At 41.4% G+C, this 24,765-nt stretch overlaps 1 protein-coding gene across 1 annotated transcript in view; it reads left to right on the top strand.

Annotated features, from left to right (window-relative positions):
* The window catches only part of Unc13c (unc-13 homolog C), a 426,680-nt gene that overhangs the window by 73,167 nt on the left and 328,748 nt on the right, over positions 1–24,765 (top strand). The window contains 2 exon segments of the mRNA XM_051140226.1: positions 23,126–23,148; positions 23,711–23,775. Of these exon segments, the coding sequence (XP_050996183.1) occupies positions 23,126–23,148; positions 23,711–23,775 (88 nt within the window).

Raw genomic sequence — 24,765 nt, 5'->3', positions numbered from 1 at the left:
GTCCCAGTTTCCTAGTAAGTGAAGGCTTTCGTGAGACATGCCCCTTGGGCTAGTATGCAAATATAAGTGAGTATATACCATTTGATTCTTTCTGCTTCTGGATTAACTCACTCATTATGATCATTTCTAGCTCAGTCCATTTATCCACAAATTTCGGGAATTCCTTGTTTTTAATAGCTAAGTAGTATTCCATAGTGTATAGTACCACAGTTTCTTTATCCATTCTTTTATGATGGACCACTTAGAACTGCTTTCCATGTTCTGGCTATATGAATAGGCTGCTATGAACATGGTTGAGCAAATGTTTTTGTTGTGTGCTGGAGCTTCTTCTGGGTATATTCCAAGGAGTGGAACAGCTGGGTCTTGAGGAAGCCCTATTCCCTTTTTTCTGATATAGCACCAGACAGATTTCCAAAGTGGCTGTACTAATTTACATTCCCACCAGCAATGAAGGAGTGTTCCTCTCTCCCCACATCCTCGCCAGCATGTGGTGTCGCTTGAATTTTGATCTTAGCCATTCTGATGGGTGTAAGATGGAATCTCTGAGTTGTTTTGATTTGCATTTCCCTGATGACTAAGGAGGTTGAGCATTTCTTTAAGTGTTTCTCAGCTATTTGATATTCCTCTGTTGCAAATTCTCTGTTTAGTTCCAAGCCCCATTTCTCAATTGGGTTATTTGGTTTGGTGGTGTTTAGTTTCTTGAGTTCTTTATATATTTTGGATATTAGACCTTTGTCAGATGTAGGGTTGGTGAAGATTTTTTCCCAGTCTGTAGGCTGTCACTTTGTTCTCTTGACAGTGTCCCCTGCCTTACAGAAGCTTCTCAGCCTCATGAGGTCCCATTTATTCATCGTTGACATTAAGGCCTGTGCCGTTGGTGTTCTCTTCAAGAAGTTGTCTCCTGTGCCAATATGTTCCAGGCTCTTCACCACTTTTTTCCTCTAAGTGACTTAGTGTCTCTGGTTTTATGTTGAGGTCTTTAATCCACTTGGATTTGAGTTTTGTGCAAGGGGACAAATATGGGTCCAGTTGCATTTTTTACATATAGACCTCCAGTTAGACCAGCACCATTTGTTGAAGATGCTATCATTTTTCCATTGAATGGATTTGGCTTCTTTGTCGAAAATCAAGTGATCGTATATGTGTGGATTCATATCTGGATCTTTGATTTGATTCCACTGTTCACCCAGCTTGTTGCTGTGCCAGTACCAAGCTGTTTTAATTACTATTGCTTTATAGTACAGTTTGAGATCAGGTATGGAGATTCCTCCGGAGCACGTTTTATTGTACAAGATTGTTTTAGCTATTCTGGGTTTTTGTTTTTCCATATGAAGTTCAGAATTGAATTTTCAATGTCTTTAAAAAATTGTGTAGGTATTTTGATTGGGATTGCATTGAATCTGTAGATTGCTTTTGGTAGGATGGCCATTTTTACTATGTTAATTCTCCCGATTCATGAGCATGGAAGACCATTCCATCTTCTCAGGTCATCTTCAATCTCTTTCTTCAGAGTTTTGAAATTTCTTTCAAACAAGTCCTTCACTTGCTTAGTTAGAGTAACTCCTAAATATTTTATATTGCTGTGGCTAATGTGAAGGTGTTGTGTTTTTCCTAATTTCTTCCTCTGCAAGCTTGTCATTTATGTATAGGAAGGCTACAGACTTTTTTTGAGTTAATTCTTGTATCCAGCAATTACTGAAGGTGTTTATCAGCTGTAGGAGTTCTTTGGTGGAATTTTGAGGGTCACTTATATACACTATCACATCATCTGCAAATAGAGATAATTTGACATCCTCCTTTCCATTTGGATACCCTTGATCTCCTTTTGTTGTCTTATTGCTCTGGCTAGGAAATTGAGTATATATGAAGAGATATGGAGAGAGTGGGCCAGCCTTGTCTTGTTCCTGATTTTAGAAGAATTTCCTTGAGTATCTCACCATTTACTTTGATATTGGCTATTGGTTTGCTGTATATAGCCTTTATTATCTTGAGGAAAGTACCTTATATCCCCGATCTCTCTAAAACTTTAAACATGAATGGGTGTTGGATTTTATCAAATGCTTTCTCTACACTAAAGAGATGATCATGTGGTTTTTTATTTTCAGTTTGTTTATATGGTGGATTACATTGATGGATTTCTGTATATTCAACCATCCCTGCATGCCTGGAATGAAGCCTACTTGGTCATGATGAATGATAATCTTTGATGTGTTCTTGTATTCGTTTTGCAAGTATTTATTTAGTATTTTGCATCGATGTTCATAAGAGAAATTGGTCTGAAATTCTCTTTTTTTGTTAAGCCTTTGTGAGGTTTAGGTATCAATGAGACTATGGCCTCATAGAATGAATTTGGTAATGTTCCATCTATTTCTATCTTTGAGTAGCTTGAATAGTATCGGTTATTAGCTCGCCATGAAGGTCTGGTAGAATGTTGCATTGAAACAATCTGGCCCTGGCTCTTTTTTGGTTGGGAGACTATCAATGATTGCTTCTATTTCTGTAGGGCAAATGGGACTATTTAGCTTGTTTATCTGTTCTTCACTCAACTTTGGCAAGTGAAATTGATCAAGAAAATGGTCCCTTTCCCTTAGATTTTCAAATTTTGGGCATATATGCCTTCAAAGTAGGATCTTAAAATTCTTTGTATTTCTTCAGCGTTTGTTGTTATGTCTCCCTTTTCATTTATGATTTTGTTGATTTCAAGACTGTCTCTCTGCCTTTCAGTTAGTTTGGCTAACGGTCTGTCTATTTTGTTGATTTTCTCAAAGGACCAGCTCTTGGTTTTGTTGATTCTTTGGACTGTCTTCTTAGTTTCTAATTTGTTAATTTTAGCCCTGAGTTTGATTATTTCCAGACGTCTACTCCTTTTGGGTGTTTCTGCTTTTTTTTTCTAGGGCTTCCAGTTGTGTCATTAAGATGCTTATGTGCGATGTGTCAATTTCTTTTTAAAGGCACTTAGTGCTATGAATTTTCCTCTTAGCACTTCCTTCAATGTATCCCACAAATTTGGGTATGTTGTTCCTTTATTTTCATTGAATTTCAGAAACTCCTTGATTTCTTTCTTTATTTCTTCCCTGACCCAGGTGTCATTTAGCAGAGTGTTGTTTAGTTTCCACGTACGTGTAGGTTTTTTTTGTTATTTCTGTTGTTGTTGAATTGCAGCCTAAGAGCATGGTGATCTGATAGGATTCAAGGTATTATTTCAATCCTCTTGTATCTATTGAAACTTGCCTTGTGACCTACGATGTGATCGATTTTGGAGAAGGTTCCATGGGGTGCAGAGAAGAAGGTATATTCTTTCTTGTTTAGGTGAAAGGTTCTATAGATATCTGTTAGATTCATTTGACCCATGGCATTGGTTAATGATGTTATTTCTCGGCTTAGTTTCTGTTTCAATGGCTTATCCTTCAGTGAGAGTGGGGTATTGATGTCTCCCACTATTATTGTGTGGGGATCGATGTGTGGTTTAAGCTTTTTCAACAGATCTTTTGCAAATGTGGGTGCCCTTGTATTGGGAGCATAGATGTTCAGAATTGTGATGTCATCTTGGTTGACTTTACCTTTGATGAGTATGAAGTGTCCTTCCTCATCCCTTTTGATTAATTTTGGTTGAAAGTTCTATTTTGTTTGATACTAAAATGGCTACGCCCTGCTTGCTTCTTGTGACCATTTGCTTGGAATATTTTCCAACCTTTTACCCTGAAGTAATGCCTATCATTATGGGTGAGATGTGTTTCTTGAATGCAGAAGAATGTTGGATCTTGTTTTTGCACCCATTCAGTTAGTCTGTGTCTTTTTATTGGAGAATTGAGGCCATGATGTTGAGAGATATTAATGACCAGTGACTATTTAAGAGTCTTAATTTTGATGTTGTTTCCAGTCGAGCATTTGTGTAGTTGTGTTTTTGCCATGGTATAGTTATCTATTTCCTGAGTAGTTTTGGTTGTAGCTTGACCCTTTGGGATAGAGTTTTCCTTCTAGTACCTTCTGTATAGCTGGATTTGTGGATAGGTACTGTTTGAATTTGGTTTTGTCGTGGAATATTTTGTTTTCTCCATCAATGGTTATTGATAGTTTTGCTGGGTAGAGTAGTCTGGCCTGTCATCTGTGGTCTCTTAGGGTTTGCAGGATCTCTGTCCAGGCCCTTCTCACTTTTATGGTCTCTGCTGAGAAGTCAGGTGTAATTCTGATTGGTTTGCCATTAAATGTTATTTGGCCCTTTTCCCTTGCAGGTTTTAATATTTTTCTTTGTTCTGTATGTTTTGTGTTTTGATTATTATGTGATGGCAGTTTAGTTTTCTCTTTCTGGTCAATTCTATTTGGTTGTTCTATAGGCCTCTTGTATGTTTATAGGCATCTCTTTCTTTTAAATTGGGAAATTTCTTCTATGATTTTGTTTGAGAATTAGTTTCTGGGCCTTGGAGTCTTATATCTTCTCTTTCTTCAATGCCTATTATCCTCAGATTTCTTCTTTCATGGTTGTCCTTAATCTCTTGGATGTTTTGTGTCAGGAGTTTTCCAGATTTGGCATTTTATTTAATGGTTGCTTCAAGATCTGTGATTGTATCTTCTAGACCTGAGATTCGTTCTTCCATCTCTTGGATTCTGTTAGAAAAGCTCACCTCTGTATTGCTCGCCTTCTTCTCTATGTCTCACGTTCTCGTTTTTCTTCTGTCCGTGTGTTTATCATTGAATCCATTTTCATTTTCAGATCTTGAACTGATTTTTTTATTTCTTTCATCTGATTGTTTGTATATTCCTGAGTTTCTTCCATTGCCTCTTTATAGGTCTTCAGAGCTTGAACCGTTTTATTTATTTCTTTTATCTGGTTGTTTGCATTTATGTGCAGTTTTTCCAGTTCCACTCTATGTGCTTCTTTTATGTCTCTCACCTGTTTGGCTGCGTCTTCCTGCATTTGATTAAGAATTTTTGTTTCCTCCATTATCATCCTCATTACTAAGGATTTGAGGTCATTTTCTTGTATTTACATTGTATTTGAGTTCTCTGGGTTATTTTCTTTGGGATAGCTGGAAACTGGAGACGTCATGTTGTTTTGGGTTTTTTTGCGTATGCTTCTACACTGTCCTTTAGACATCTTGCCGTCTTTGTTTTTGTTGGGTAGCTTCCAGAGTTGGATGGAGGGAGTCTGATGATAGAGTCACTTGTTTTTTCACGATTTCCCTAGGCTGGAAGCTCTGATTCTCTACTGGTGTGGATGGTAGGAGGTTAGCGCTGTCGTTTTGGACTGTCACAGCCAGTGATCCTCAGCTCCCCTGTGCTGTGAGTCCTGCAATCGTTCTGGGTCTCTGAATGAGCCTTGAGTCAGGCCAAGGTATCCATAGCCTTCTGTGTCCCCTACCAAGTCCAGTCAGGGACACTGGGCCCAAACCACGTGCCGAGCTCAGCTAGATTCTCAGGGCCTGAACTGTCTGCAGAGCACTGCTAGGGATTTTGGGCCCAAAATGCACACAGGGTCCAGCCAGGATTTTTGGGCTGGGACTGCACACCAAGCTCAGCTATGGGCTTTGGCCCAAAGTGCATGCTGTGGTCAGTTATTGACCCAGGGCCCGAACTGTCCGCCAAGCTCAGCCAGGAATTCTGGATTCAAACTGCACACTGTATCCCACCAGAGTCTTAGAACCAGGACTGTGCCAAAAGCTCAGCTAGAGTCTCTGGGCCCAATCTGTCTGCCAAGCACAGTTTAGGGATTCTGGCCCCAAACTGCACGCCGATCTCCACTCGAGTCTCCGGGGCGGAATTGTGCACCGAGCTCAGCCAGGGACTCTGGACTCACACTGCGCGCTGAATTAAGCCCGGGACTCTGGGCCTAAACTGCGTGGATAGTCCAGCCAGAGTCTTAGGGCCACCGAGCCTGTGCGCATAGCTCAGCTAGAATCTCTGGGCCCAATCTGCCTGGCAAGTCCAGCTAGGGCCTCTGGGCTGAATCTGTGTGCTGACCTCATCCTGCATCAGCGCCCCAGAACTGCGTGCCGAGCTGAGCTAGTGTCTCAGGCAGAACTGCTTGCTGAGCTGAGCCAGGTCCTCCAGTGGAGCTGAGCGCTCCGCCCTGCCTGTGTCACAGCAGGAGAACCGTGGCTGTGCTGAGCCAGTGCCTCTGGTGGAACTGAGTGCTCGGCCCAGCCTGGGTCACAGCAGGAGAACTGCGGCTGCGCTGAGCTAGCGCCGCTGGTGGAACTGAGCGCTCCACCCAGACTGCGTCACAGCAGGGGAGCTGCTGCTGAGCTAGCGCCTCTCACATATTAATTTTTAAATGCTTATTTATATACATGTGTGTGTTGCCTGCATGTAGGTGGTCTACATGGGTACACTGGTCTGGGGCATCCAGGAAAGGGTGTTAGAAATACCCAGAACTAGAGTTCAGATGGATGCAACCCCACATGTGAGTCCTAGGTATGGAACTTTGGTCCTCTACAACAGCAGTAAGTGCTCTTAACCACTTTGCTACCTCTAGGGTCCCCCATATATCAATTTTTAAGTAATTATTTAACATTTATTTGGTAGAGGCTGAGTTCATAGGTCACTGGATGAGTGTCAAATCATAAGAGTCAGTCCTTTACTTCTATGTGTATATCCTGAGGCTTGAACTCAGATCATTAGGTTCCCAAGAGTGGACACCTGTACCCAATCATCAGCCCTGTATGTTAAATTTTATTCTTCAACATCTTCTGCCTCCATTCAAGCATCCCACTATTTCACATTTCACTTTTATACTGGATTAGTTCCTGGTTAATTTATGCCTACTGTGGATATGCACATAGCTGGATGTTTTTAGCAAGCCCAAGATAATCCCTCCAGCAAATGTCCTTACTTGGGGACGTTTGTTTTCCTGGCGTTATTGATTGCCTTGCTCCTTCCCTTGCTTAATTTTCATGCCTCTGATAATTATTTCCTACATGGACCATTAGACTTCTCAGAACACTCTCATTATTTTCTAAGCACGTAGACCTTTAAGGTATCACTGCAGAGTCCTTGGAGTCTGCACACCGCTCATGTTACCCAGAGGTCATTGCTCCGGACACTTGCTGTCCCCATACCATTTCTCTTTCTGTCACTACCTGGAAACTGTTCAGACCTTCACTGTCCCTCTATGGTCCCTAGGTTCTCTCTGTTGGGTTTGTCTCCTGGAGGTTAGTAACCTTCAGAACAAATCTTTCAGAGAGTCACTTTTTAGTGTCTTTTTCACCTCAGAGGGTGTTTTTTAATGAATGTATTTATATTTACATGTGTGTATTGATGGATGCATGTGCTCCTGCAGTGTACGTGCATATACGTATGAAATAGAGGCCAGACGCCAATGTCAGCTGTCTACCCTCAGTGGTAGCCCACCATCTTCTTTGAAAATGAGCATTTCACTGAAACTGGAACCCACTAATTTGGCGAGACTTATTTGCCTGGTGAACTTCATGGATACATCTGCCTCCACTCTCCCAGCTCTAGAATTTCAGGCACCTGATGGTGCCTTGCCTACCTTTTATGCAGTGCTGGGGATCCAAACTCAAGTTCCCCAGCCTGCATGGCGTGCAGTTTAGCACTGAGCCATCTCCCCAGCCCCTTTCTTGGAGAATACTTATAGTTTCATACATCTTGGTCTCTGATAACTTTCTGGAAATGAACTTAAGACCAAACTTGTTGTTTTTATTAAGAGTATAAAGACAGGTGAAAGCTTATCCAAATAGCTTATATGTTAGATATCAACAATAATTATTCTTGAAAGTTCTTAGGTAATTTTTTTCTCTACACATTTCTCTGCTCTTTCCTGCATTTCTAAAAACTTGAGGTTGGCTTTTGAGAATTGACCTCCAGCTTCCTATTTGTCATTTCCCGTCGTTTTATTTGTTTATTTTAGATGTTGTTTTACTTGGGAGCAATTTTCTGATTCCTGTCTTTCAATACTTTATAGCTTTATATCAGCTTCTAAAATTTAATATCCTGGAGTTATTTCTCATTTATGATTCGTTTTGTAGCATCTCATCCATGTTCCTGCGGTGATGGAATTTCTAATCTGTAATGAGTTACAGTTATAATTCACTTTCATTCCACTTCGTGACTGCTCCCTTTTGACAGATCCTTCTACCGTTTGGTTGTGTTCACCTGCCGCCTTGGCTCTGGGTTCCCGCTGCTTGGCAATCACTGCCTCTTGTTCATATATAAGCCTGAGGCACTGGGAAGATTATTAGAAACTCTGGGTATTTGATGGAGTTAATAACTGATGGATTGGGAATTGAGGCAAGCCTAAATTAGGGTGCATATGTGAGTGCATATGCATGCATGTGCATGAGTGCATGCGTGAGTGCGTGCGTGCGTGTGTGTGTGTGTGTGTGTGTGTGTGTGTCTGTCTGTCTGTCTGTCTGTCAAAGTATTCATCAGGCTGTCTTGTCTCTCATCCTCTTTTCTGTGTCTTGAAGAAAAGCGTCATTTTCCACCGTATACCACAGTGCCACACCTGCCCTGTAGTTCTAAAGCAGAGTGGGCAAGGGGACTGGTAAGTTAACAATTCCTACACAGGATTTCACTTTACTGCTTTTTATCTCGTTTTCTATGCTTTCTCTGAAGTTTTGCATCCATACTGTCTCAAGTTCAATTCTTCATGAGAATAAATGTTGGGGCTCTTCCCTGAGGCTGGAACAGCTTAACCATAATGAGGAAAATGGCACATGGAAGTCCAGATAGTATGCTTAAATGGGTGATCTTTTGATTACGTTCCTTCTCTTTCCCTGTGTTCATAGCACTTGCCCTGGTACCCAGCATGGAGACCCATTGTCAAGGTGCCTGTAATATGAATTAATTTTACTTTTTTGCACTAACTCCCCACCATTGGCTTCCTCCTATTGTGCCCTTCATTTTGAGGGTTTTTAAATATTTTAATCTTTTAGTATATTACTGATATCACCAAACAGAGAAAAATATATATCTAGTTCACTGCATTTAAATGGAATTTTCATGGTGCGCCTGAAGCCCTGGTGAGTCAAGCACAATAATAGGTTGTATTAACATTTATGTTGCTCTGATGAAACACCATGACCAAGAGAAGTTATAGATGCATTTATTGGAGCTTATGGTTCAGCGGGCTAGAGTCCATACTGGTGAGTACAGGATGGCAGCAAGTGAGAGGCATAGTGGTTAGAACAGGAAGCTGAAGCTGTGTCCTTCCATCTTGAGATCACAGAAGGAAGGGGAGTGAGAAGAGGGAGGGAGGGAGGGAAGGAGGGAGGGAAGGAGGGAGGGAGGGAGACAGAAAGAGGCATGGAATTTAATTGCTGAAGGCCACGCAGGTGACATACTTTGTACAGCCATCCTGTGCCACCTAAACCTCCCCAACTGGGAACCAAATGTTCAAATGCCCAATATTTACTATTCAAACCGCATTTCCTGGCAGCGGTAGAGGCAACAGGTGGAGGCTGTGACTGTTAGTGTTGAAGTGAGGGGTTTTTGACCAGACCACTTAGAGAAACAAATAGGATAATTGTATAAAAGCAAACAACATGAAGGACACAGCTGGAATAGTTTCATGACTTTTTACTGAAGTGGATAGGAACCAAGCACTGACTGACATGATCAGCAAAGTGAGCAGAGGAGGAAGAGGGATCAACTTACTGTATTTCAGACAGCGGGGGCTCAACAGCTTGCTAGTTCTTTTCCTTTTAGAGGCTGGAGGCTGGTGGTTGCCATGCCACATGTGTCAGAACCGTCCTCAGGGCTGGTACTATAATGAGCCCCTGTGAGACAGCCTTCCTAGAGACCCTGACTCATCACCTGGATTTAAGAACTGCTGTTGCTCCTATTGGCCGTGTCCACCTTATTGAAGACTAGGAAAGAGTTACCAGAACTCCGGGGCTCCTGTGTGTGGATGCAGGGAATAATACTATATAGAGGGCTCTGGCATTTGGGCTCATCAGAGTACATGAATTTTTCTTATAAAAATAGATTATTACTGATTCTCAAGTCATCTTGAAGAGGATAAATATAAAAGCAAGAATTCAAGTTGCCCCCCCCGTGACCACTTACCTCTTCCAAACCTGAAAATAATTCATATCAAGAAAGAATATCTTCAGTTGGCTTTTCAAAGTGATGGAGACTTGAGTTTGCCTAGAGTGCCTTGCGTTGCGCTTGTGTGGGGCAGAGGCTGTGTGGAGCATCACTTCATAGCGCTCTCCACCCTGTCCTTGTTCTTTGGTTTCACTGGGATGTAGTCTCCCCTCCTCCCTCACCTACATTAACTTTACTCTGTTTCTTGCGCCATTCTTAGCATCTTCCTCATCAGATCGCTTTTCCCACTCATTCCTTTCTTCACTCCTTACTCCTCAAAGTCATTTCTCAGATCCCAGAACACCAGAGTTTAAACTGACCCAAACAGTAAATCAGACAGTAGGTTAAGGCTGGTTATGTTGGACTATGGTCACAGAACCAAAGAGGAGTTTCAGCAATGCATTGGGCCAGGCAAAACAGCATATGTGCTTTGTTTCTTCATTTTCAGACTAAAATTCAATTCAAAAAGCAGTAGCTAGGATGGGAATTTCTTTTCTTGTGTGCCTCCCTGCTCTGTGTAACTATGGCTGTTTTAATGTGAAACTGAATTCCAGAAAATATAAATTTTACAGACTGGTTTCTTTCACAGTTAATATGCAGTAAGCATTATTTGGCCATCCTGAAATTAAATATTTAGGCAATATTTTAAAAATCGCAAATGCTTTATTTAGAAAACTGAACTTAATTGTTTTGTTTTGTTTTCTTTTTAAAATACATTTATTTATTTTTTTTATTTTAATTTTTTATTAATTTATTCTTGTTACATCTCAATGGTTATCCCATCCCTTGTCTCCTCCCAGTTTCCCCTTATTCGCCTTCCCTATGACTGTTCCTGAGGGGGACTTCCTCCCCCTGTATATGCTCATAGGGTATTAATTGTAATTAAAAGAAAATTATGACTAATATTCTTTATAAGGATCATTATTATACAGATATGTGTATAAACACATGACTTGCAGGATTCAGGAAGAGGCTGTCAGACACCCTGGATATGGGGTTGTAATCAGGTGTAAGATGTCGACCATGGGCTCTGGAAAGCTGCATTTAGGTTCTCCTCCAGGATCAGTATGGGCTCTCACCCACTGAGCCAGCCCCTTCATGCTTTCAGTAGTGTTCTTTATTTTAGTCTTAATGCGTGTTATAAGTGTGCCTATCCTTTATATAGTAATCTACCAAATAAGTCAATAGTACACAGCTGAAAAATAAGGACCAGAAGGGAGGGGGAAGGCTCTAACAAGGGATATAGCTAAGAGCCTAAATGCTGCCTTATCCTCTCTAAGACCCTAGGTTTAATCCCGAGTAATTTAGAGAGGAACAAAAATCGAAAAGTCTTTAACATTTAAGACTAATATTTTTAGTGTGAATGTCTTCACTCACACAGCCATGTCTACTGCTCTAAACAGGAACCGTAGCTGGGTTTTGCACATGCTTGAATTATCTTCCTGTGTTGTTAATAGACACAAATGTTTGCCAAGCATGAATTGGAATGTAGTATGTAAAAGAAATATGGCAGCTGTCTTCTCATCCTTTAAGGAACTAGAGCCGGCAGGAGATACAGCAAATGACACAGGCTTTAAATTTTATGGTGCAACCTCAGGAGCCAGCGAGAGTAGGGGCTCGACTGGCTTTGGTGCTGCAGTTTCCCCTCAGAATGAGTCTCAGCTACTAGTTCAAGGGGAATCAGTGTGATAGATGATGGCGCAGGCAGATTGAGGGAGGCCAGCTTTGATATGAACAGCATCCTCCGGTTTACCTTGGGATGGTTTTGCTATCTACTTAAGGAGAATAAGAATGAATGAGATCGTCCTTCCTGCTCCATTTATTTCCATCCTAGGATGAAATCAAGAGAAACGCCCTTTAAAGTGAAAATTCCCACTGAAAGGCTAGAGTTGGAATTTTGAGGGGATTTAGACTGTAGTCATTTGTTCTAAATGTTCCCAAAACTGATCTTAGCTGAGGCAAAATGGAAATGGTTTATGTGACTTGGAGACTGAGGTGCATAAAAAACCAAAACAATACTTTGGAGGGGGAAAAAATCCTGTGACCTTGAGTCCATGGTCTATAAAATGGGGAGAAAAGGAAACAGGAAAGTTTTAAAGTAAGAAAAAAATATATAAAGATTAACCGGCTTTTATTTTGTTTGGGAGAAATGTCTGTTTTCTTTGTGGAACACTAGCAAGTATTTGGAGATAATGGCATGGTACCGATATTCTCTCTGAAATACATATATTTTACTAAATAGCAATTTTCAAACCATAGCAATACAATAATTGCCTTAAAAAATTATGGTGTTGTAGTAGGTTTGAATTTCTAGCCTCAAATCACAGAACGATGCTTTGACTTTTAAAAGCCGTAGTGTACAGATTTCTCTGTAGGGCCAGTTAGGGATAAGTGGCTTGCCTTTTTCTGCCATGTGGCTTATTTACTCCACCCTTATTATGTTGTTTGGAAGACAGGAGAAGGAGACTAAAGAGCCGGCTGAATTCCTCGCTATTGGGAAGGCCACAGACTCAGGCTGCTCCTCAAACAGAAGCGCTTGCACACTCAGAGGCAGGGAGGGCATCCTCTGTGCCTGTTCCCTGCGAGGGCGATTTCTTTGGACAGCCTCAGCACAGAGTTGCTTCTCTCCTCTTTTCTAAGACAAGGTCTCTGTAGGAAGCCCTGGTGACTGAAACTCAATATGTAGATGAGGCTGACCTCACACACAGAGATACCCCTGCCTCTGCCTCCTGGGTGCTTGCGTTCAAAGTGTGCACCACCACACCCAACAGGGTAGTAGTTTCTGACAGAGTCAATGAAGTAAAAAACTGGAATCTGGACACGTACTTCCACTCCCTTTCACCTGCTGTGGTGGTCATGTTTTCCATACCCATCAACAGGGAAGATCTACCCACCGTCACTTTCTCCAACCCTGGCTACCTTTTGCATAGACAGATGTTTCTTAGAGTCACTGATGGCTTTATCTGTAGTGGTCTTAGTCTCCAGCTCATGTTTTATAAAAATAAAAGTAAGCCACGCAGTGCAACTGCTCTGTAACCATAGCTGAGCTTTTTACAAATCTCTCTCACACACATAACACTGAGCCACACACATCACATACCTGTTTGTATGTGTGGCATGTATGCGTGTATCTTCATAGATGTGTAGGTTCATAAGCATATGTGGGTATACTAACACATGTGTGTACATGGATATGGGGTTAGAAGTCGACCCAACATTCACCAACTCATCTGGACTGGCTTCCGAGAGAGTGTCAGCAGATGGGCAGTGGGGATCTAGACTCAGGTCCTATGTTTGGGTGGCAACTGAGTCATCTTCCTAGACCCCCAAAGTGTTTTTTAGTACTTTCTTCATCCTGAAAAAAATTCTCCTTATAAACTACATGTATAGTGATGCTTTTTTAAAAATAGTTTTTCCAGGCAGGGTCTCTCTGTGTTATCTTGGTTGTCCTGGAGTCACTTTGTAGACCAGGCTGGCCTCAAACTCGCAGCGATCCACCTGCCTCTGTGCTTGTATTAAATCTCTGTGCCACCACACCAGGCTGACAGTGCTGCTTAATGAGAAGGGAAATGACTAAGAACAAAGGTGAGCTGCAACCTGTGGGGTGGGGGTCAGCGCTTGTGGAGCTCACCCCCCAGAATAGACTTTCAAAAGCCTTTTCCCTGTCACACTTACTCTAAATGAAGAAAAGGGATTAAAATGTTATCTTCAGGGTGGCCATCATGATGTCAGGCCTGATGACCTGAGTCCTATCCTCAGGACTGTCCTGGTGAAAGAAGAAAACAGACTCCATGTTGTCCTCTCACCTGTATGCGTGTACTATGTGTCATCCCCTCACCAAACAAATAAATGCACTTTAAAAGATGTTAGAAAACAAATTACTATCTGAGGTATGGTTACATGCATATTTAATAGACAATTTCTTGCCTCACCTAAGAAATACTTTGGAGAACAAATGGTTTCCAAAGATGCTTTACCAGGAAGAGCCTGGAAAAATAATGTGATGGAATTCCTGGGGTGGAATGGGACATGAATATAAAATCGAGTTCTGTGTTCAGTGCATAAACCTAGAAGTGAGATTTCTGTCTTTGTTGAGAACACTTGTCAGGGAAATATTGTAGGAGAAAAAACAGTGCTTTTCTGGTAGTTGCTTTCAAATTGATTAAAAAGAGGGTTCCGCTCCATAAGAAAAATGTATCGTATGCTCTGTGGGCGTTATTGCCCCAGCTGTGGCGCCTTTTGTAACAATTAACGGTTATTAGTTTTCCAGATCATCAAGCCAGAACAAGCAGTAGGAATAAAAGTTTTCTGGTTTTTCTTCCTCACCAGCTAAAGGGTCCAATAAAATCCCTCCCTTAGTGTCCCCACTGCTTGAACAGAAGTATGCATGTATACACACACACACACACACACACACACACACACACACACACACACACACACACACACACACATACACACACACACACTCAAAAGCTGGCCAAGGCAGAAAGGATGTAGAACTTGGTCCTTCCTCCTCCCAGTGCAGACCTAAGTGATGGCTTTTGAGGCTTCATACACGTGGTCCATTTCTCCAGTGATAACTGCTCATTTAGAAGATGGCAGCTGAGGTTAAGCAGCCCAATTGTCATCCTTGCCCATTCATGGTGAGTGCTATTCTCCTAACCAGCACAAGGTGCAATACTAACATTTTTCAAAAAGCGAATTCTACTTTCTCCATCCTCTGAATCAACACCAGAACTGTCCTGCTGACAAATCAAACATATTGTCTTATTTCCGTCTGGATGCTGAGAGGCACATCATCCTGTTCGTATGGTTAAGAGGGATGAATGACATAAATTATTAACCCCACAGATCTTCGGTTACAGCTTCCCACAGTTTTGAGAATTCTACAAACATTAAATGAGTTAAATGTATTAGCCAAATAATAAGGGTAACCACACAACAATCCACAGACCTAAAGAAACTAAATAACAAGGAGGACCCTAGGGAGGATGCTTAATGCTCATTCAGAAGGGCAAATACAATAGACACCGGAAGCAGTTGAAGAGAAGGAACAGGAAGGGAGCCTACCATAGAGGCCCTCTGAAAGACTCCACCCAGCAAGAGATTCAAGCAGATGCTGAGACACACAGCCAAACTCCAGGGTGGAGCACAGGGAGTCTTTTGGAAGAGTTGAAGAAAAGAGGGAGAGGTCAGGAGCTCCACAAGGAGACCAACAGAGCCAAAAAAATCCAGGTGGAGGATGGGGAGCTACAAAGACTGATGCAGCAACCAAGGACCATGCATGGTGAGGACCTAGACTCTCTGCTCAGATGTAGTAGGTAGGCAGCACAGTCTCCTTGTGGGTCCCATAATATGGAGAGTAGGGACAGCTTCTGTCATGGACTCCTCTCCTCTCCTACTTTCCCTCCTCCTCCCTCTCCTACTTTCCCTCCTCCTCCTTCTCCTCCCCCTCTTCCTCCTTTTGAGACAGGGTTTCTCTGCATAGCCTTGGCTGTCCTGAACTCACCAGGCTGTCGTCCAACTCATTGGGATCGGCCTGCCTCTGCCTCCCTGAGAGCTGGCATTACAGGTGTGCACCACCATGCCCAGGCATAGGTTTCTTTATTGTGTTTGCTATGTCCCAAGCTCTGTGCTTACTGCACAGAGAAGAGATAAAAGGAGGTAAGTTTGTATGTGTTAGCAGTCTTTTAGGGAAAATTTCAACCAAATGGGTAAAACATGTGCCTATGGGTATGTAAGGTATGTAAAAAAGAGGGTATTAGAAGGTAGTTAGGTCCAGGGAAAACCTTCAGAAAGTACTCACAGGCAAGCTGCGATTTACTCTAGACCACAAAAAGTTACCTCTCACAGACCAGTAGTATAGTCTAGAAGGTCCTGAAGCATCTGCTCAGCAGGAACCCCTCCTTACCCCCACCATGCAGCCATGCCTCCCCAGAGTCCCCTCACCCCACTATAGGCAGCTCCGTCCAACACATGCATGGCTGTGCAAACACTGAAAATGAGTGTCATCCTCTGATTTGTTTGTTCCTTCCCAGACCATGCCAGTGTTGAGGGCAGACAGTGAGCCTTAGAGCCAGACTCTGGGGCAGATGCATCTTCGCTTTATACACAGGTCCAATTAGAAGACAGCGCTGCCCATAGATCTGCAGTCTGCTTACTCGGCTCACTAGACCCAGGCCCTTTGTTTCCGGGTACAATCTCTAACAGGGCTACACATGTGTCACAGGCTAGGCATGTGTCACTCTGGCTCGGCTGTCAGAGTTTCGCCGCTCATGAATGCTCTAGGAGTCAAGACATGCGATCCTAAACTGTTCATCTGAGTAATATTATATTATTAATTCTGTAAGTCACTTTCCCACTGACAGCTGTGTCTCTGGCGGCTGTTGGCATTTGGGTCTATCAGTCAAATTTGTCCATATTCCTTAAAGCAGAAGATAGGGAGATTCATCCATGTCACATTAAAGTGACAGATCTTATATTTTTGCAATGACATGTAGTAAATATCTTTCTGAAGATTTATTTTTTAAATTTTCATTAATGTACACACACACGTGTGTGTGTGTGTATGTGTGTGTGTGTGTGTGTGTGTGTGTGTGTGTGTGTGTGTGTGTGTGTGTGTGTGTTTATGTGTACATGGGTGCAGTGCCTGGAGAGGCCAAAATCAAGCATGGGGGTCCCTTGGATCTAGAGTTACAGGCAGATACAAGCTGTTCACTATGGGTTCTTGGAAGTAAAGTCTGGTCCTCAGAACTAGCAGTAAGTAACTGCTAAGCCATCTCTCCACGCCCCTGAGCACATTCTCCGTGCAACCTGACAGAAGCGCACATGAGTTTCTTTGTGGTACACACCTGGAGACAGAATTGTTAGCCTAAAGGGTGGTGACTTATTCTTGCCGGACACTGCTGTTTTATCCTCCAGAGTTTTGTATTGCTTTCTACTGCCTACAGCACTTGCTGGACATGGCCACCCATGGCAGCACTGTCGTCTGGGATATTGAATTGTTTTCATTTTGGAGATTATGAGAGAACATGAGTTATGTTGACTGGAAGACTCGTCACAGCTGAGAAGTCTGTGTATCTTTTTCCAAGGTTTTTGTTCTCTCAGATTTTCCCCCCGGGAGCTGCTTCTGAAATCCCCTCGCTTATCTGTGGCTTTGCTAGCACACCCCTTATCAGCACCCCATCTTCCGTTGGTTACAGGGGCTGTGCCGTGCTCTGCTCGGTTGCTTTTGCTGTACAAATATCTTACATCTGATGTGGTGGGTTTTTCATCCTTTCCACTTAAGCTTTCCTCTTTTCCTGTTTTATCTGAATTTCTTACCTCATTATTTCATATATATTTATATACATATAATCTTTATTTTTAATAAGATTTAAAAATTCTGAAGCTGGGGAGATGGCTAGTGGGTAAAACGCTTTCCCTGCAAGCATGAGGCTCTAAGACCAGATTTTCAGAGCGCGCTGAACGTGCCAGGCATGTTGGCAGGCATCTGCAATCCCAGCACTGGGGAGGCAGAAACAGGAGGATCGCTGGTGTTCTCTGGCCGGCAAGCCTACCTAACCAGTAAGCTCTGGGCTCAGTGAGGGTCCCTGGCTTAAAATATGATTGAGAACAATTGGGAGAGGTGCCTGATGTCAATCTCTGGGCTCTCTACACCTATGTGCACGCACACACGTGTGCACATACAAATGTGTGCGCACACAAACACATGCACACGCACACACACACACACACACTTTTTAAAAAAGATTTAGTCATGTTTACAATTTATGCACCACAAATGTTGTCATGTGCATGCCTTGGGAATGAAATCAAAATTTCAATCCTTTCCGTATGAAGAAATGGTCACAGCCTTATTGCGTACATGTTCTCCAGTGCTGTGCTTTGCTAGCCCTGTGTGTGGTAAGCAGTGTGTAGGAGGCTTGGGATCTGGCTCAGTTCTGTTCTGTTTATTCTCAACCTTCTCAGTGACGATGCTCTACTGTTCCAATAATTCTGACTTTTTAATCCCTCAGTATTTGATAAAAGCCGTAGCGTTCTTTTTCTTTTTCTTCTTTTTTGTAATTTAGAGTGTCTCTATGAAAGTCTGAAAATATACTATGGATTGCCACTCTTTTGTTTTGAATATTAAGTTTAAGAGATTTTTATTGAAATACTGAGAGTCCTAGCCTGTAAAATAACACGTCAATACATAAATGCATTACTTTAGCTGCTATCAAAAAAACGTCTGATGCTTTTACTGTGTAATATCCTTCACTTTTTCAGTGAGTTTTTAGTCTAGGTATATTACTAGCTGTATTTTTTGTGAGCACATTTTTTCCTGTTACTTTTCCTAATCAAATGATTAATAATAGTGTGGGAAGGTTCCTCAGTGGGAAAATAGGTTTGCCACCCACACTTGGTGACCTAAGTTTGGTTCCCCAACACCCACAGAGATGCTCAGAGTGATAACACACAACTATAATCCTAACAGTGGGGAGACAGGGGAGGGAGGACTGGTGGAGTTCACTAGCCAGCCAGTCTAACCAAATTGATAAGCTTCAGATTCAGCGAGAGACCCTGACTCAAAAAATAAAGTGAGTTGGAATTGGAGAGACAGCTTGGATGTTAATAGCACTTGCTGCCATTCAGAAGAGCCAGGTCCAGTTCTCAGCACCCTCATGGCAGCTGGGAACCGGTGTAACTCCAGCCTCAGGGGATCCACTACCCTCTTCTGGCCTCTGTAGGCACAGCACGCACACACACACACACACACACCACATACATGTGCACATACTTTGTTTCTAAGTTTCTGTGTGGTTCCTTTTCATAAGTCTCTCTTGGCTAATCTCTTGTTCATATTGCTTTGCCATTATAATTTCACTAAAATGTTTGTCTACGTTTTATTACATCTTACTGGCATTTCTATAATCACTTTAAATAAAATATCGTGTATCATGTATTTTATTCATATAGATGCCTTGTGACCTGTTGTTAGAGAACTGTTACGTTGTTGTGAAGGCTCATAGCTCTTTGTTTTCTTCTTCTTCGTCTTCTTCTTCTTCTTCTTCTTCTTCTTCTTCTTCTTCTTCTTCTTCTTCTTCTTTGTCTTCTTTTTTTTTTTTTTTTTTTTTTTTTTTTTTTTTTTTGGTTTTTGGTTTTGGTTTTTGGTTTTTGGTTTTTCTCTGTAGCCTTGGCTGTACTGGACTCGCTTTTTGAGCTGGCCTTGAACTCATAGAGCTCCACCCAACATACTTAGTTTTTTATATAGAATTTTAATGTAATAATGACTTACTCTGTTGGTTTTGATTTACATGCCATTAACATTTCCTACATCTTATATACTATTTAAATGCAGGGATATTAATGGTCATATTTTCATCTATGTCATAGAACATAATTTTCAGCCCATACCTTGATACTCCATCATGTGTGCTTTCCCTATTATTTGTTGTAATAGTTAACTACTTCATCTCTACATAATAATTATGTTTTAGCATTTAAAAACATATGATTTACCAAGGTCTATCATCCCTTAGTATCACAAACGAAATGGTCTAAAATCCCTAACACTGATTGTCTCCCAAGCTCTGAAGGCTGGCCACCTGTAGTCAAGATGCTGCCTGCAGGAACTGCATCCTCTGCAGATGCTCGCAGAGGACCCTCCGCCTCTCAGGGGCTCTGGTAGCTATTTGAGATACATCAGCATAACTCTGCACTTGTTTTTTATAATGCTTGGTGTGTGTGTATGCATCTGTGTGTGTGTCTGTCTGTCTGTCTGTGTGTCTGTGTGTCCCCACACGATTTTCTTTGACAAGAACAAGATTAGGACTCTTTTCTGCCTTAACCAATCATCCTGCAATGACCAAGCTCCCACAGGTAGCTACATCCCAAGGTCTCAATGCTCAGAACTTCACAGAAGCACCTGAGCAGATGAGTTCGTCCACAACAATGATTTCTTAGCATTTATGTCCCAAACTGGAATATCCTATCCAAACATAACAGGTTGTCCAGAAGCTAATCATTACTGTACTATGACGTTCACTCTCATCAATTATGCATACTCCTGTCCGATGATATTCTCAATATCCTTGGAAATTAATTTTAATGTCATTAAAATTAATCTTTATTCCATTTCATGTTAATTTGTAGTCCTCATTATGCATGATTGGATAATAATAAATAAATTGGATAATTTTCACACTTAATTACCATTGTTGCATTTTAATTTAATTTGTGAATTGTCTTTATCTCAATTTTTAATATCTAATTTTCTTTTATATTTAATTTTTCTTCCTGTAATTGTTTTATATTTAATTCTGTGGTACAAATGAACTTTGTGGAATATGTATGAGAATGACATGGATATTATAGGCGCATAGCATAGTGTTGAACACCGTTACTTGTTCACAATTCTTCTTATGAAGCTGAGCCTTTTCTCAGGCATTAATTTTTCCACATTAGCTTATATTAGCTCATTGACGTCTCACCCATCTTCTCACCTATTATTTTACCAGTATCATATTGTGTCAGGTTTTATGCATTTTTAATATGTTTATAGATCAGCCAAATTTTTCTTTTAAAAAGTCAAAAATGGGGACTGGAGATGCAGCCCAGCCATTTAAAGCTTTGTTGCTCTTACAGAGGGACTCGAGTTTGGTTCCCAGAACCCATGTCAGAAGGCTCACAAATAACTACAATTTCACCCTGGGTGAATGAAAAGTTTCCAGGGCATGGAATTTACTTCAGGCGGGTTTGGAAGAGCGGAATGCCGTTCTGTTGTCTGGATGAGGAGGCACAGTGGAGATCTGAGGAAGGAGAAAAGGCATGTCACAGCAAAGGATTTAAAGGCTGTGCGTGGAATAGGACTTTTGTGCTTTCGTTATGTCCGGAGGTTAGCTTGGGGAAGACAGGGGAGTTAGGAAACTGCAGCACACTGCCATGAAACTGTCACAGGGACATTGTGTGTCACTGGTGGGTTGTGAAACGTGGGGCGGCTGGGGGGGCGACCGACCCCCATCTGCACTTTAGGAAGGCTTCATGGGGTAATGTAATAGAAAGAGAAGAAAGGCATCTAAAAGACCCAAAAGGTTCCGTAGATAGTAATTATGTGTTGAATGAAGAAATGAGTGAATGAAAGAACAGTGAACGGACCAGACGTAACAAACGCACAGTGGTGATGACCTTGGAAGGTGACTCATTCACCTGGAAGGTTGACATGAAAGACAGATATCAATGGAGGGCAACTAATATAGATTACTCATTCAAGCCATCAAATATTTAAATCAGATCTTTCCATCTATTTTTTGTTACTAAATAGATGATAACTTTTTATTTTGTTTATGTATTTACTAAACAGTTGATTTCTTTGCTACTTTACTAAGACTTGCAATTTCCTAGTGATTCTGTCTTGTTTGCTGACCATGAAATTATAATTCCTGAAAAACAATAGCTCTTTTGCACCTTGACTCCTAATATTAATGTTATTTATTTGCATATTTCAATATCTAATGGCCAGAACATCTAGAGATAAGCTAAAATGATAGCAGAGACTTTCGTTTTGTGCTTGCTGAGATGGCCTAGTATTTCCATCATAAATAAATTATTTTAGCAGCATTAAACTTTAGCAAGCCACAGTCCAATCCTATTTTAAGTCATTTCTAAAAATTAGACACTTTTAGAAAATAACCTTTAGTGCCTATTAAAGCTCTGATGAAAGTTCTCTGACTAATAGATGTGTGATCCATTGACATGTCACCTTATGTTAGTCATTCCTTGATTTTGAGTCATCTGCGGGATTAAAATTTTTTCAGATAGGATATGTTATTCTCTTAAATTAACATGTAATTTTATTTGCTATATTTTATGTGGTATCTAAAAATATTCATGACACAAATAAGCTTCATGTTTTATTACTTATTAGAATATTTAGTTTTCTCTTACATTTGAAGACAACCCTAAGATACATTAAAGCGTACATAAGCTATTTATTTATAGCAATCAAGCCATACCTAATGAGTCAAAAAATGAACATATTTCAGACTATCATCAGGAAAGATGATTGTTGAGCTGTGTGACTTTGGGAGCATTGTCTTACTGAGTCTCATTTCCGTATTAAAAAGGAAAAGAGCTGAACCTCACGGTCAGCCTAACTCTAGTGCCATGCCAGTTTCTGTAGAGACGCCCCTCCAGCTTTATTCTATAAGCAAAAGTACATAAATTTAAGAGCAATATTCCTGTGTAAGGGACAGGTGATCATATCCTTATGGTATTGTCAGATTCAGACTGGGCTGTGAAAACAGCAACTAGAAAACTCCCAGGAGAGCTCACCCATCTGCTTGGTCCCATGATCAATGGAACTGAAATATACAAGGCCCTGATCTATCCCAAATTGTGCTGGAAGGCTGTGGACCCACCAGCCTTGTTGCTTTGTGTGATTCACCTAGAACTCTGAGTTTCCAAAGCACCCCACAGAGGACCAGGGGCACGGGATCTGAGCCTCCCTCTCCCACATATTAGCTGTGAGGTCATATCAGCTTCTCAGACACCAGTCTTGATATTTGTAAGATGGACACTTCTTAATTTAGCACAAGTTTCATGGTGTGAGAAACCTCAGATAAATAATCTTTGGTCATTATATGGTAATATAACTGCTAGTATATAGCTTGAATTGTGCAGGTATTTATTTCTTTCAACAGTGTTTGTGATCAATCAGCCTGTGTTCTAATCCATCTAAACCTCATTCAGAGCTGAGTTGATATTTTAGGGATTTGGGTAGCTAGTCCAAGGCAAGTAAGTGAGTGGCAGAGTCTCAGCTGGACCCTGGGACCTCTGACTCTTCAACTGCCTTCTTTGTAGGACGCATTTCCTTTTACTAAATCTAGAATTCACCCCGGTGACTTCTCAAGCATTCGGTCAGAATTCTGGCTATTTACACTACGTGACTCGGTGATCCCTCATCCCCTTGGGGTTCAGCCTGGACATGACTCCTTTGTAGTCTTTATTAGTTCCAATGAGTCTATTCATGTGTATGTTCAATAGTTTCTGGAAAGCTCCATTAACATTTATCCCTTCTTCTCCGATTCTCTTCCAGATAGCAGCTCTATGGATGAAAAGGTTTTAAATCGTACTTTTTCTTTTCTTCCCTCCCGACGGATCTTGTCTTTTGTACCTGTTTGTTTGTGACCTGTTAGCCTTGTTTTGGTTCTCGCTGAGTTGTTGAAAAATGCATGTCTTCCCAGCTCTCCATTCTTTGTCCTTTGAGTGTCCCCCAGTGTGTTGCACTTATGAAGGGGTTACTCCTTGCCAGCTGCGCTTCCTTAGCTTCTATTCGCCAACCCAGGGGTCTGCTACGGTCAAACATAGCATCTGTTCTCAAATCTGCCTAAATCCCGACCTTCCTGGCTTGACTCATGGTCTCCCCTGCAATCTACCAAGTTTTAAGGGCAAAGAGTACTTGGAATGCAATGCACTTCCAGTGCTTCTGTTCAAACGCAGCTAATTCCAAAACCTCCCGTCACAAAAACACAGCTTTGACTCGGAGCTGACCCTGCTTAGCTTTCATCACTGTAGGTGCTCCGTGTGTAGTGCAGTCGGCCTGTGTTCCCCCCCAGTCTGCCTCTTGTAGCTGCGCTATGCTAAACACTTGTTTGTTTTGTTTTCTTGTGATTCGTTTAAGGCTCGAATAGTAAGTGGCAATGATTTGGATGCTTCCAAATTCTCCGCACTCCAGGTGTTCGGTGGGTAAGTAAGTCTGACTCTAACTCATTTCATATGCCAGTAGCACTTGGCTGTCTTCCCAATATAGATTTTGAAGGCAAGGTGTTTGCATGATAATGTTGATGGCATGGCCATCCTCATTGTTTTTGTCATTGGTTCTGAACAGTAAAATAGCTTTGTTTTTTAACCATCAGCTGCTCCTTAATAGTAGTTTTCTTGACTAGGAATACATGACATGTTCATGACAAAAAGTTTTCACTATATATATATATATATATATATATATATATATATAAAGTGGTACTAACACACCACTTTAGATCCTAAAATTATCATTTTGTTCATAAACACAGTCATGCCACTGTACAGTGCTGACTTTTCTGAGCTGCTTTTTATTATGTTTCTTTGTATGTTACCTATGCATGAATATTTTGCACATCAATTACTCAGTAGATATAGCCTATCGTAACATTTTTCACATGGCACGGTAGTGCATGAATGGAGCTAGCAAGTGTTTAGCATTCAATCATAAAATTAAAATTCCATCGTACAAATACCCAAACAAGAATTATCCTCTTTGAAGTTCCGAATTTCACACGGGCATCACAATGTATATGTGTCTCTGTTCCTCTCCTGTGCATGTGCCTTCATATCTGTTCCTGTATGTCAGTCCTCTGTTATCACCATCACTTCCAATTTTAACATAAATCAGGCTGCTCTCCATGTGCCGGTATAAGCTCTCAGTAAATGTCGCCTTGTACTGAACGCTTAGAATCGCTTCATTTATGACTGCATCAACCCTTACAGTGGTATGGGCCTAAGTCCTGATCTGACATTAATTTTACAAGTGAGGGCATCAACGTGCAAAGCCACTGAGGTTTCCCTTAGTGGAGAAAATGGCAAGGTAAGTATTTAAACCCAAATAATTAATCTCCAAAGTCCATGTGCTCAGTCACTGTACTGGGTCATATATGTGTGCAGGTTCCATTTTCTCTTTTTCACCTAGCCACGTGC

The sequence above is a fragment of the Acomys russatus genome, chromosome 32 (genome assembly GCF_903995435.1).
Source record: "Acomys russatus chromosome 32, mAcoRus1.1, whole genome shotgun sequence".
Lineage (NCBI taxonomy): Eukaryota > Metazoa > Chordata > Mammalia > Rodentia > Muridae > Acomys > Acomys russatus.
The sequence above is the reverse complement of the archived record's forward strand: the minus strand, read 5'-3'. Positions and strand labels throughout refer to the sequence as shown.